The sequence below is a fragment of the Triturus cristatus genome, chromosome 2_2, assembly GCF_964204655.1.
Source record: "Triturus cristatus chromosome 2_2, aTriCri1.1, whole genome shotgun sequence".
Lineage (NCBI taxonomy): Eukaryota > Metazoa > Chordata > Amphibia > Caudata > Salamandridae > Triturus > Triturus cristatus.
The window spans coordinates 1,228,623,853-1,228,636,964 of NC_140582.1; the positions used below are offsets into that span (position 1 = coordinate 1,228,623,853).

The following is a 13,112-nucleotide window of genomic DNA, read 5'->3' on the forward strand; positions in this document are numbered from 1 at the left end:
TGACCACACTCAAACACTCTGACATCAACCAAAGAACAGCCCTAACCACAGCGCTTAATTTGTGAAAAATAGTGCCAGGGCCCTCTTCATGAATCCATTGCGGCTTGCACCACCCATTGCTCCTTCCAGCACTGCCAATGACGGTACCAACACAATACTAACCCTCACACTCCTACATGTGTGACAATTCAGACTATTCCAGGCTCCGAAAGCTATACAAATAGCTTGGACAGCAGGTGTTAGTAATTTTTAACATAGATTGAATCCGTAAAGAACAGTTGTTGTGCTCATCTCTAAATTTGATAAACAGCGCCACCATGTGGTAGACTGATATAGGTGCAGGTGTTAACAATTAAGTGCTGGCGCTGAGCACTGGAAACCATCGGCTCAAATTAAGTACTGTCTACCAAGCACCAACATCCCCCCAAACCACAAACACACTCATTCAAAAACTCTTCGAAACAGTTCCAACTCTTGGAACTAACCATCCAATCCCTGTGAGGTCTCTCAAGTACGTGCCACCTTCTGAGGACCCCCCTGGGAAAATGACCTTCTTGTCTATTTTACTTATATGTATTGGGTGTGGACTTCGGCCAGGTATGGGGACAGTCTTTGCTGTACGTGCCGGGTGTGTGGGGGAAGTCTTTGCTGTACGTGGTGGCAGAGCTGCGGAGTGCAGAATTTGCTGTACGGTGTGGCACAGGTATTGCACAACTGCGGGGGCAGTCTGCTGTATGGGGTGGCACAGGGGAGGCCCAGCTGCAGGGGCAGTCTGCTGTATGTGGAGGCACAGCTGTGGGGGCAGTCTTTTCTGTACAGGTTGGCACAGGGGTGGCACAGATGCGGGGCAGTCTTTTCTGTGCAGGGTGGCACAACTTCTGGGGGCAGTGTTTGCTCAATGGGGTGGCACAGCTGCTGGGGCACTCTTTGCTGTATGGAGTGGCACTGGGGTGGCACAGCTACAGGGGCAGTCTTTGCTGTATGGGTGGCACAGAGGTGGCACAGCTGCAGGGGCAGTCTTTGCTGTGTGGGGTGGCATGGGGTGGCACAGCTGCAGGGGTCAGTCTTTGCTGTACAGGGTGGCACAGGGGTGGCACAGATGCGGGGTCAGTCTTTGCTGTACAGGGTGGCACAGCTGCGGGGCCAGTCTTTGCTGTATGGGGTGGCACAGGGAAAACAGCAGGGGTATGCCAAAATGACCCTCCTATACCTGGGCAAGAAACATTGAATAGATGAAAAAACAGAAAAGTACGGAGGGATAAATCTCAATTTAATTCTCAGTTAGGACACAATTAATTACCCTAACGTTATTATTTAGTTTTATACACTCGTTGAAAATTATTTAATCTCACATACATACGATTGGACCAGTCTCTGACCCGCAAATTACTTCAAAAATAAATTGGTCAAATAACATACAACAATATATACAATGACCAACATAAAACATACACATATGTATATAAATACAAAACCCAGTTTCTCCAGTACCCTAACAAGAAATTTGAACCACTAGTGTTCACCTATCAAATCTGAGTGATGCACTTAGAGTTGTCCTTCTAGCACACGAGGTATCAAAGCTCTCTATCCTCTCAGCATTGTGCTTCTGAATAATTCAACACGTTTGCATTAATGATGACTCCTTTATCAAAAAGCTGTCGACGCGGACGCGTTTCAGCCGTCAATTTCTTCAGGCCTCCTCAGGACAAGGGTAAAGTGTTGTCTAAAATATCAGTAGAAGCTTCAGATTACATATGAACAAGCACTATATACATCTCTCTCTATCCCATATTTATCCACACAGTGCGCTAGGACAGTGACACTGATCACCAAAAATCATGACCAGCCATCACCAGGTGCAATTAAAGGACTGAGGCCTTGTGGTTATAGAAGTGTCCCACTCTGCGTATAAACACGGCTCTTCTTAGTTCCTACCATCACCAATTATGACTAAAAACATTAGGTGCTTGGATCATTTTCAAAGACAATCATTCAGGGTCTATATGACACCCTGTGCCCCTGGCTTCAGTCCATATCTAAGTATGGGGTGGCACAGCTGTAGGGGCAGTATTTGCTGTACAGGGTGGCACAGCTGCAGGGGAAGTATTTGCTGTAAGGGATGGCACAGGGGTGGCACAGCTGCGGGAGCAGTCTTTGCTATACGGGTTGGCACAGGGGTGGCACAGCTGCGGGGGCACTCTTTGCTGTATGGGGTAGCACAGCTGCAGGGGCAGTCTTTGCTGTACTGGGTGGCATAGGGGTGGCACAGCTGCGGGGCAGTCTTTGCTGTAAAGGGTGGCACAGCTGTGGGGGTCAGTCTTTGCTGTACGGGGTGGCACAGGGGTGGCACAGCTGCAGGGGTAGTCTTTGCTGTACGGGGTGGCACAGGGGTGGCACAGCTGCGGGGGCAGTCTTTGCTGTATGGGGTGGCACAACTTCTGGGGGTGGTATTTGTTTGCTGCACGGGGTGGCACAGCTCCATGGGACTGTCTGCTGTACAGGGTGGCACAGCTGAAGAGACAGTATTTGCTGTATGGGGTGGCACAGCTGCGGGGGCAGTCTTTGCTGTATGGGGTGGCACAGGGGTGGCACAGCTGCGGGGGTAGTCTTTGCTGTACGGGGTGGCGCAGCTGCTGGGGACTGTCTGCTGTACGGGATGGCACAGATGCATGAGCAGTCTTTGTGGTATGGGGTGGCAGAGCTGCGGGAGCAGAATGCAGAACAATGTCATACATTCACCCCAGTACAGAGATCTGGGCCTAAATCCATCGTTTTTTTGCTCACCATGCCATTCCAGTTTGAACCCAGCCATATGCAAATCAGTCCTGACCCTGTGCCCAATGGGAACTGCCAAGCTGTCTTTGCTGTACAGGGTGGCATAGCTGCAGGGGAAGTCTTTGCTGTATGGGGTGGCACAGGTGTGGCACAGCTGTGAGGGCAGTCTTTGCTGTATGGGGTGGCACAACTGCGAGGTAAAGTCTGAACCCTCCTTACTGATACATATGAAAGAAGGCGGCTCACAGGGTAGGACCTAGTTGATGTGGAGCACAAATTACATTCTAATTGAAGAGAAGCGCACAGATGTTCAGCTGCTGGTACACGGAGAGGGCCATTAATCTACCTGTCGTGTACCACTCTCTCCAGATGTGGGAGGAGGCGATTCACCTGTGCAAGGAGCTGGCACAACAGTACGAGAGCGAGATCTTCGATTACGAGCTGCTGAGTCAGACATTGGTAAGTGCATCTCACTCCGCATGTGTGTGTGTGCATGCGTGTGTGTGCATACATGTTTTGCATTTGTCACCCCGAGTGGGACGAGTATGCTCAGACGTGAGTCCCATGCTTGTTCGTCTATGTAGATGTTCAAATGTGTTATTCCCATACATGTATGTGTGTGTGTGCAAGTGCATGTTTGCATGCATGTATGCATATTCCTTTGCATGTGTGTGCATGTGCACATGTGCAAGGTGTAGGTATGTGTGCATTTGTATACGTCTCTGATTTTATCTGTGTGCGAGTGTATGTTAATAGATAAGATAATATTTATTGTTTTTGATTAATTAAAACCATTACAATATACACACTCATAAAAGTCATATATATTATAACAGGTGAAAATATGTTTCTAAAAACTGAAGGGTCTCTGATATAAAAGAAGCTCTTTTTCGTGTTGTACCGGAGACAGTCCAATCTCGGTCCTTATTGGATGCAATTATGAAGGCTTAAAACCCTGTATAGTTTTTTTTGCAATTGCTCAGGGTGCCGCTGATCCTTGCTTAGCTGCTGCTAATAACAGGAACTTTACTAATGTCCCATTTAGCTGCGGGTCCTTGGGATCGAAGCAAGCAATCACAGCCTGACCCTGAGTTCGAATCTCACGCTTGTTGAATTGTGCTTTTAGTAGGCCTACCCTTTCCTCTTTTCATGCAGTGCAAGAGCATATTAGATGTTCTATATCTTCAGTTCCGGTCCCACATAGCCTGCATGAGTTCCCATGGTTCTCTCTCTGCCAGGGTGGATGGCGCGGTATGGCTGTCAGGATTCCTAACCTATATTTTAAAAATTGCTCTGTGATCTTCCTTGAACACCCTAATTTAAAATATGCCTGTGGCCTGAGTAGTTTGTAATGGGAAACGGCCACTACAACGCGGCCGTTTCCACGCATAACATTAACCACGCATGCATTACAACGCATGCGTTGTTAACACGAATAGCCTTTACCACGCATACCTTTACTAGGAGATACATAGTAAAGGCATGTGTGGTAAAGGCTAAAATTTAAAAAGTGGGCTTGGGGGTCTCCCCCACCCAAAAAAAATGTGTGCGAAAAGAAAAGGGGGCTTGGGGGGTCTCCCCCCCAAAAAAACCACACCTGAATGGAGGCAATCGGGAGGCAATCGACGTCGTTAGAGAAAACGGAAAGACACTTCCGTTTCCTCTTCACGACGTGCACCGTCAACAAAGAAGATCATGGAGAAGAGAGGACAGACGAGACGATGAGGAGAGGTAAGGGGAATTATAGATTAAAAAAACACGCATGGGTCCGATTTTAGGGTTAAGGGCAGGGGAGGGGTATTTGTAAGAAGGGTTTAGGGGTGGGGGAATAACCTTTACCAAGAGTATGCCCTTACCATGCATGAATTTACAACGAAGATCATTGTAAAAATATGCGTGGTAAAGGAATATTCGTGGTAAAGGTTATGCATGGGAATGGCATTCGCGTTGTAACGCATGCTTGGTAAAGGCATGCGTTGCAACGGAATGCGTTGTAACATCATACAACCGCTTGTTACTGCTTAATATCCATGCATGGCTCCTACGGGCAAGGGCAGCTTTGTATTCAACAAGAGAGAGCTTCTTGATGACCTTATTTACTACTTGCTTGAAGTACGAGTGAGTAGTTTGGATTTCCAATAGGTCAACTAATCTGGTAATAGCCAGTGACTCCTCCAGGTATTTTTGGGCCGGCGAGGTGGTGTGCGAGTGTATATGATGGGTCTATGTATGTGTGCATTTGTGTTTATGCCTGCGCACGTATTTGTTTGTATGTGCCTGTGTATGACTCTGCATGTGAGTGCACATATGCAAGGGCCCATATGTTTCTGTTTATATATGGAAATGTGGTCGCGCATGCAGGATTGCATATGTGCGTGTGCCTGTGTGTTTGTGCATGCTGTGTGTAAGGATGCATGTTTGTGTCTGCATGTATGCACAGTTGCACATGTGCATGTATATGTTTGTGTGGCTGTGTGTTTGCATGTATGTGTGTGTGAATGCTGGTGAAAGTGCATGCGCAATCAGTGTCCTAGTGCATAAATGTAACAATACACATGAACCAATGTGTGTTGCTGCACACTTGTATTTGTATACATCATGATACACATGTGTCAGTGTCCACAAGTATGTCACTGTGTGTCACAAGAAGTATATTCTAGCATGAGCCAGTTAAGTTTGTCTGTGTAATCTGAAGATTTATTTTTTATTCTCTCTTATTTACTTATTTCTGGTTTTATATAGTGCGTCGAAGACCCAGTTGTGTGACAGAGCACTTTACATGAGCTCAGCTGCAATACATAAGCACTTAGGATTAGTTAAAATACGTGGTACTGACGATAGGGCACAGTCGCACATCAGATCCATCCAAGGTCACCTGCCACGCACAGTGTCAACAAGAAGGTATCTCAGCATGGGGTCCAATCATTTGATCGATCAGTCAAGCAGGATTTATAAACCCCGGCTAATCACCCGTGAGGGTATCCAGGCACGGAGGGTCTTGCTGCTTCAGGTAGAATCAGTTGAACAGCCATTAAGTGCCTTTCGGAATTTTAGGAGACAGGTGAAGGTTCGCAGGTGATGGGGAGGTTATTCTAGGATTTCGCCGCTAGTTGGTGAAGGGGAAGGTTGTCTCAGGATTTCACCGCTAGGAGATGAAGGGGAAGGTTGTCTCAGGATTTTGCCTATAGGAGGTGAAGGGGAAGGTTGTCTCAGGATTTCACCGCTAGGAGGTGAAGGAAAAGGCTGTCTCAGAATTTTGCTGCTAGGAGGTGAAGGGAAAGGTTGTCACAGGGTTTCGCTGCTAGGAGGTGAAGGGGAAGGTTGTCTCTGGATTTTGCCGCTAGGAGGTGAAGGGGAAGGTTGTCCCATGATTTCGCCGCTAGGAGGTAAAGGGGAAGGTTGTCTCGGGATTTTGCCGCTAGGAGGTGAAGGGGAAGGTTGTCCCATGATTTCGCCGCTAGGAGGTGAAGGGGAAGGTTGTCCCAGGATTTCACCACTAGGAGGTGAAGGGGAAGGTTGTCCCAGGATTACGCTGCTAGGAGGTGAAGGGGAAGGTTGTCTCAGGATTTTGCTGCTGGGAGGTGAAGGGGAAGGTTGTCTCAGGATTTTGCTGCTGGGAGGTGAAGGGGAAGGTTGTCTTAGGGTTTCGCTGCTGGGAGGTGAAGGGGAAGGTTGTCTCATGATTTTGCCTCTAGGAGGTGAAGGGGAAGGTTGTCTCAGGATTTCACCGCTAGGAGGCGAAGGAAAAGGCTGCCTCAGAATTTTGCCGCTAGGAGGTGAAGGGAAAGGTTGTCTCAGGGTTTCGCTGCTAAGAGGTGAAGGGGAAGGTTGTCCCATGATTTAGCCGCTAGGAGGTGAACGGGAAGGTTGTCCCAGGATTTCACCGCTAGGAGGTGAAGGGGAAGGTTGTCCCAAGATTTCGCTGCTAGGAGGTGAAGGGGAAGGTTTTCCCAGGATTTCGCCGCTAGGAGGTGAAGGGGAAGGTTGTCCCAGGATTTCACCGCTAGGAGTTGAAGGGGAAGGTTGTCCCAGGATTTCGCCGCTAGGAGGTGAAGGGGAAGGTTGTCCCAGGATTTCGCCGCTAGGAGGTGAAGGGGAAGGTTGTCTCGGGATTTTGCCGCTAGGAGCTGAAGGGGAAGGTTGTCTCGGGATTTTGCCACTAGAAGCTGAAGGGGAGGGTTGTCCGATGATTTCGCCGCTAGGAGCTGAAGGGGAAGGTTGTCCCAGGATTTCACCGCTAGGAGGTGATGGGGAAGGTTGTCCCAGGATTTCGCCGCTAGGAGGTGAAGGGGAAGGTTGTCCCAGGATTTCACCGCTAGGAGGTGAAGGGGAAGGTTGTCCCAGGATTTCGCTGCTAGGAGGTGAAGGGGAAGGTTGTCCCAGGATTTCGCCGCTAGGAGGTGAAGGGGAAGGTTGTCCCAGGATTTCGCCGCTAGGTAGAAGAAGGAACGTCCTCCACTGTTGCTTCAGCAAATGCAGGATGTGTGTGCGAGGGAGAGGGAGGCAGAGCGCAGGCATCTCGAGGGTTGGTGAAAGTTCAGGGGGTGGCTGATGACTCATTGGCACCTATTTAAAGGATAGTTTGCAGGATGGCTGTAATGAATGTGCTTTTCACTAAAAGAACACACCCAAACCCTTCACTCCCGCTCTGGGAAGCAAATTTACCACTGCACCATTAAATAATACACGTTTGCACAGCACTCCCACTCTGGAGGCAAAAAGACAAATTCTGGTGTTTTTAAAATGACACACACATGTTTATTAATGCAGGTATCCAACACTTTTAAATAAACAAGTAAAATAAAATGCAGTAGATACACAAATAGCAAAGAGTAGAAAAAATATATATAATGGTTAGGAACACCTCACCGACTGATTTTGCATCATCCTGTCAACTCTAGCTGGGGAAGCCCTTTCAACAGCCCAGGAAGGAGTTTCCATCAGCTCCACAGCAATATGTCTATTCTGTGGTGAACTTCCACCGGGCCCCCGAAAGTTTCCAGCTTAAATATCATTACTAAACGTAAGACGTAGCTTCTAGCAAAACCTCGCCCCTTTCTCATTAGAAAAAACCAAGCTGGCTGGTACCCGTCTGCGTCAAGGCCAAGACGGAGGCTGGCAAAGCTCCCGTATTTTGACTTCAAGGCAGAGTTGCACATTCTACAGATAGTATCCAGTTCACTCTGGTCAGTGAAGAGCGAAAAACAAGTGAAGAGCAGACACCTGCCCTCCCCACTTCGCAGCTACATGCGAGCAGCAAGGCAAAGCCAGAAAACAAGATGAAATGAGGCCATGTTAAAGCCAATAGTAAGAACTCATAATTAACAAGCAAGGCAAAGTCAGAATGAGGCCATGTCAAAGCCAATAGTCAAAGTCAGGAAGCAAGATGACATGAGGCCATGTCAAAGCCAATAGTAAGCACTCATAATTCTCATAACCCAAACAACTTGCAACCACCACTGTGCACGCAGAAGAGCTTGAAGCAAGGTAAAGTCAGAAAGCAAGATGACATGAGGCCATGTCAAAGCCAATAGTCAGAACTCATAATAATTCTCACCAATGCACAACACCGAGCACATGTGGGCACCACCGCCCCAACACTGCACTTCGAGACCAAAAAGTGCACTCCACACCTCTCTCTCCCTCTCACTCCCTCGAATGCACATCTCACACCCTCTGCTCCTGGCAAGACTGTTCTACTTCATGACAGCTCCCACTAAAAGACAGCAAGATTACAGGAAAGAAGGGAAGCAGGCATATGCAGGACCGTCCTACATCAAGGCTAGGGTAAAATAACACACTAAAGTCAGTTAAAAATGATGGCAGTCGAAGGTCATCATAGGGTGCCCAACCACAAGAGTGGCTCTTTCACTACGATGGCTTCAATACTTATCAGAGGTGTCAAAATAGTGAGGCAAGTGGGCGGTGAATGGCGTTACTTCCAGTATGGTTCCCGCCACTGATGTTAATGGTGCATGTTGGCGTTCTAGCTGTAGGACAAAGTCCAGCACAAGCTATGGCAGTCCCCAGCTAATGCGTAGGGTCAACATCAGAGCTCCATATGCCTGGGAACTCACACAGGAAACCTCCTCGCTCCCAGCTCTTTGCTCTCTAAGCCCACAAGGCGGTCTCTGGGAGCACTGTGCAGGGGTCGGTCTGCTTGACTTCAGTTGCACACCAGTGAAGTCTGCCATGGACTGGTCCCCATAATCGGGGTAAGCTCCTTCGCCAAGAACCATGCAAGAGCTCTGTGGATAGCCACACTGTGCCTCCTTAGGACTAGGCCACGGTGGTGAACTTCGCTTCGTTTGTGGTGTTTTCAGAGTTTTCTGCACTCTGTGCACTCCAAGCACGTGGAAATCCCAAAAATTCTGCTATGCGGAGAGGAGTTTTTTTCCTAGCTCACACTTGCCAATGTTAAGTTGGCAAGCGTGAGCGAGGAAAATTCAACCCTAGACCACCTCCCAGAGAGATTCCTCAATGTGGGCGGTCGTGGAAAGTTGTGACCGCTTGCATTAAGAAACCTTATGTTCAAGTTGAAGAAGCTGCTGCTCGAGTGGAACATCTGCTTGAGTGACATAAAGGAGTAGCGCCCTCTTGCACTGTGCATGGTGCCATTTGCTCTGATTTTCCAGCACAAGACAAACACCCTGCGCTAAAAATCAACACAAACGGTGCGACCTAACTTACTCCACCGCATACTCTACCCAGGCCAACTTAGGGCGTCCCTGATTCTTCCATCTATGTCTGTGGACACGCATGGAGCAAGTCACCCACCACTCCCCCGCAATGTGACAAGCCACATCCTGTAAGACATGCTGCCTTGCAGATCCCCAGATGTCTCTAGAAAGCCTTGCCCCTTCACTAGCCTCCCCCCACCTCCCCACCTGGAAGCCCTTTCACTTGAGGTGGCAATGGCATGTCTCAGTTAAGTCCAGCACCTGTAGCGCTGAAGATTCAATCCAAATTCCGCCATCTTGACGTACCACTTGTAAAGGACGGGCACATCATGTTCTCAAAACTCATTGTAAATGTTTATTTTTTTTATTTTCAGCAACAACAAGCCAAGTTTTATGAAAACATCATGAAAGTGCTGCGCCCTGTTCCTGACTACTTTGCTGTTGGTTACTATGGGCAGGGCTTCCCAACCTTCCTGAGGGTAAGAGGCAGACTAAGTGGGTTGGTTGGTAGGTTGGTTTTGGTTGATTGGTTAGTTGGTTGGATGGATGGATGGCTGGATGGATGGATGGAAGGATGGATGTGGGTGGGTGGGTGATGGGATGGATGGATAGATGAATGGATGGATGGATGGACTTAGTACTCATTCAGTAACACATTCATTTCCTCACTCACTCATACAAACTCACTGACTCACCTCATCGTGTCACACACTCAGTCACTCATACTGTCACATACTCACTGACTCACTGTCTCTCATGCAGTCACTCACTAAGGGCCATATTATCAAGAAACGGCGTTAAAATTATCGCCGCTTTAGCGGCAGAAAACTGCCGCTAAAGCAGCGGTAATGGGCTTGATAATATGCCCTCGAGAATTAACATAGAAGCCCATGTTCTGGTGTCAACATGGGCTTCTATTGGAATTCTCTATGGCATATTATCAAGCCGATTATCGCCGCTTCAGCGGCAGTTTTCTGCCGCTAAAGCGGTGATAATTATAACGCCGTGCTTGATAATATGCCCCTTAGTGCCTCACTCACTCCCACACTTACACACTCATTAACTCACTCATACAATCACTCTCTTGCTGTCTCACATACTCATACAATCACCAACTCACTGTCTCACTCACTCACAGAGTTGCACTCACTGTTTTGCTCACACATACCATTGCCTCATTCACTGATCCAATCACATACTCACTTCTTTATTCAAACACTTGCTGCCTCACTCATTAATACAATCAGACATTTACTGTTTCAATAACTTATAAAATCACACACTCACTGCCTCACTCAATCACGTGCTCATGGTGTCACTACCTCATACAACCATACACCCACTGTCTCACTCATGCAGACACACACTGCCTCATTGTCCCTCATATAGTTACATACTCACTATCTCTCACTCACTCATATAGTCACACACTCACTGCCTCTCACTCACTCTCACAATTACACACTCACTGCCTCACTCGCTCATGCAGTGACATGCTCAATGCCTCTAGCTCACTCTAATAGTCACACACTCACTACCTCTCGCTCACTCATACAATCACACACTCACTGCCTCTCACTCACTTTCACAGTCTCACTGCCTCACTGACTCATACAGTCACATGCTCACTTCCTCATGCTCCCTCCTGCATTGGCCACAGACATTGAGGGAACTTCACGGGACGATCAGTGCAGAATTCGCCTCATGTGTGCATGATGTCTCTCTCAGGTGACACACCTCAGGTGTGCATGTTCTCACTCTCAGGTGACATGTCTCAGGTGTGCATGTTGTCACTCTCAGGTGACACACCTCAGGTGTGCATATTGTCACTCTCAGGGGACATGTCTCAGGTCTACATGTTGTCACTCTCAGGTGGCACACCTCAGTTGTTGTCATTCTCAGGTGACACGCACCAGGTGTGCATGTTGTCACTCTCAGGTCACACACCTCAGGTGTGTATGTTGTCACTCTCAGGGGACATGCCCAAATGTGCATGTTTTCACTCTCAGGTGTGCATGTTGTCACTCTCAGGTAACACACCTCAGGTGTGCGTGTTGTCACTCTAAGGTGACATGTCTCTGGTGTTGTCAATCTCAGGTGACACGCCTCAGACATGCATGTTGTCACTCTTGCAACAATTGTTGGATGTGGAGTGGGTGCTTCAGATTGGGGTATCTGGTTGATGGCACTGTGAGGAACCTCAATATTTGTTCTTTCCTTTCCTGCTTCTAGAACAAGATCTTCATCTATCGAGGGAAAGGGTACGAGCGCCGTGAGGACTTCGAGATGAAGCTTCTGACCCCCTTCCCCAATGCAGAGAAGATGAAGACCACCTCTCCCCCAGGCGAGGAGATCAAGAGCTCCCCGGGGCAGTGTATCCTACCACTTCCTGTTCAGGACAGAGCACATAGGGTCCTGGACAGTAGGGCTCATAACTGCCACTATTGGTCATTCCCACCACTGCCAATGCAGGACAGAGCGGGTATGGTCTTGGGCAGTAGAACCTATGTCTGCTACTATTGGTCATTCCCACCACTGCCCATGCGGGACAGAGCACGTAGGGGATTGGACAGTAGAACCCATGTCTTCCACTATTGATCATTCCCACCACTGCCCATGCAGGACAGAGGCCGTAGGGGCTTCGGCGGTACAAGCCATGTCTGCCACTATTGGTCATAATTCCCACCACTGCCTATGCAGGACAGAGCACATAGGGGCTTGGCTAGTATTGCCTACGTCTGCCCACTTAAGACGGAGTGCATAGGGTCTTAGGCAGTAGAGCCCATTTCTGCCACTATTGGTAAATCTCACCAGTGCCCATGCAGGACAGAGCATGTAGGGGCTTGGGCAGTAGAACCCCAGTCTGCCTATTACAGACTAATGTTAACTACTGCCTGTACATGACCAGAGCACATAGGGGTTTGGGCAGTAGTACCCAGGTCTGACCAGTACAGATTAATGCTACCCACTGCCCATGCAGGATCAGAGCGCGTAGGGGCTTGGGCAGTAGAACCCATGGCAGGACCACAGCACGTAGGGGCATGGGCATTAGAGACCATGGCAGGACCACAGACCATAGGGACATGGTCAGTAGAACCCATGTCTGGCCATTATAGACGAATGCTAAATACGGCCCGTGCAGGACCAGAGCGCGTAGGAGCTTCAGGAGTAGAACCTATGTCTACCACTATTGGTCATTCTCACCACTGCCCATACAGGACAGAGGGCATAGGGTCTTGGACAGTAGAACCCATGTCTACCAGTATTGGTCAATCTCAGCAGTGCCCATGCAGGACAGAATGCGTATGGGCTTGGGCAGGAGAACCCATGTCTGCCCAGTACAGAATAATACTAAACACTACACATGCAGGACAGATTGCGTAGGGTCTTAGACACTATAACCCATGTCTGACACTATTGGTCATTCCCACCACTGCCCATACAGGACAGAGCATGTTGGCACTTGGGCAGTAGAACACATGTCTGCCCATTACAGACTAATGCTAAACACTGCCCGTGCAGGCCCAGAGCATGTAGGGGCGTGGGCAATAGTCTGCCACTATTGGTCATTCCCACCACTGCCCATGCAGGGTCAGAACAAGTAGGGGCTTGAGCAGTAGAACAAATGTTTGCGAAATACAAACTGCTGCCAGCACT

At 48.6% G+C, this 13,112-nt stretch overlaps 1 protein-coding gene across 1 annotated transcript in view; it reads left to right on the top strand.

The window, feature by feature from the left end:
* The window catches only part of LOC146863455 (dedicator of cytokinesis protein 2-like), a 2,657,619-nt gene that overhangs the window by 2,517,732 nt on the left and 126,775 nt on the right, over positions 1-13,112 (top strand). Inside the window, exons 40-42 of the mRNA XM_085642885.1 lie at positions 3,145-3,234; positions 9,830-9,934; positions 11,688-11,829. Of these exons, the coding sequence (XP_085499011.1) occupies positions 3,145-3,234; positions 9,830-9,934; positions 11,688-11,829 (337 nt within the window). The remainder of the gene's footprint in view (positions 1-3,144; positions 3,235-9,829; positions 9,935-11,687; positions 11,830-13,112) is intronic.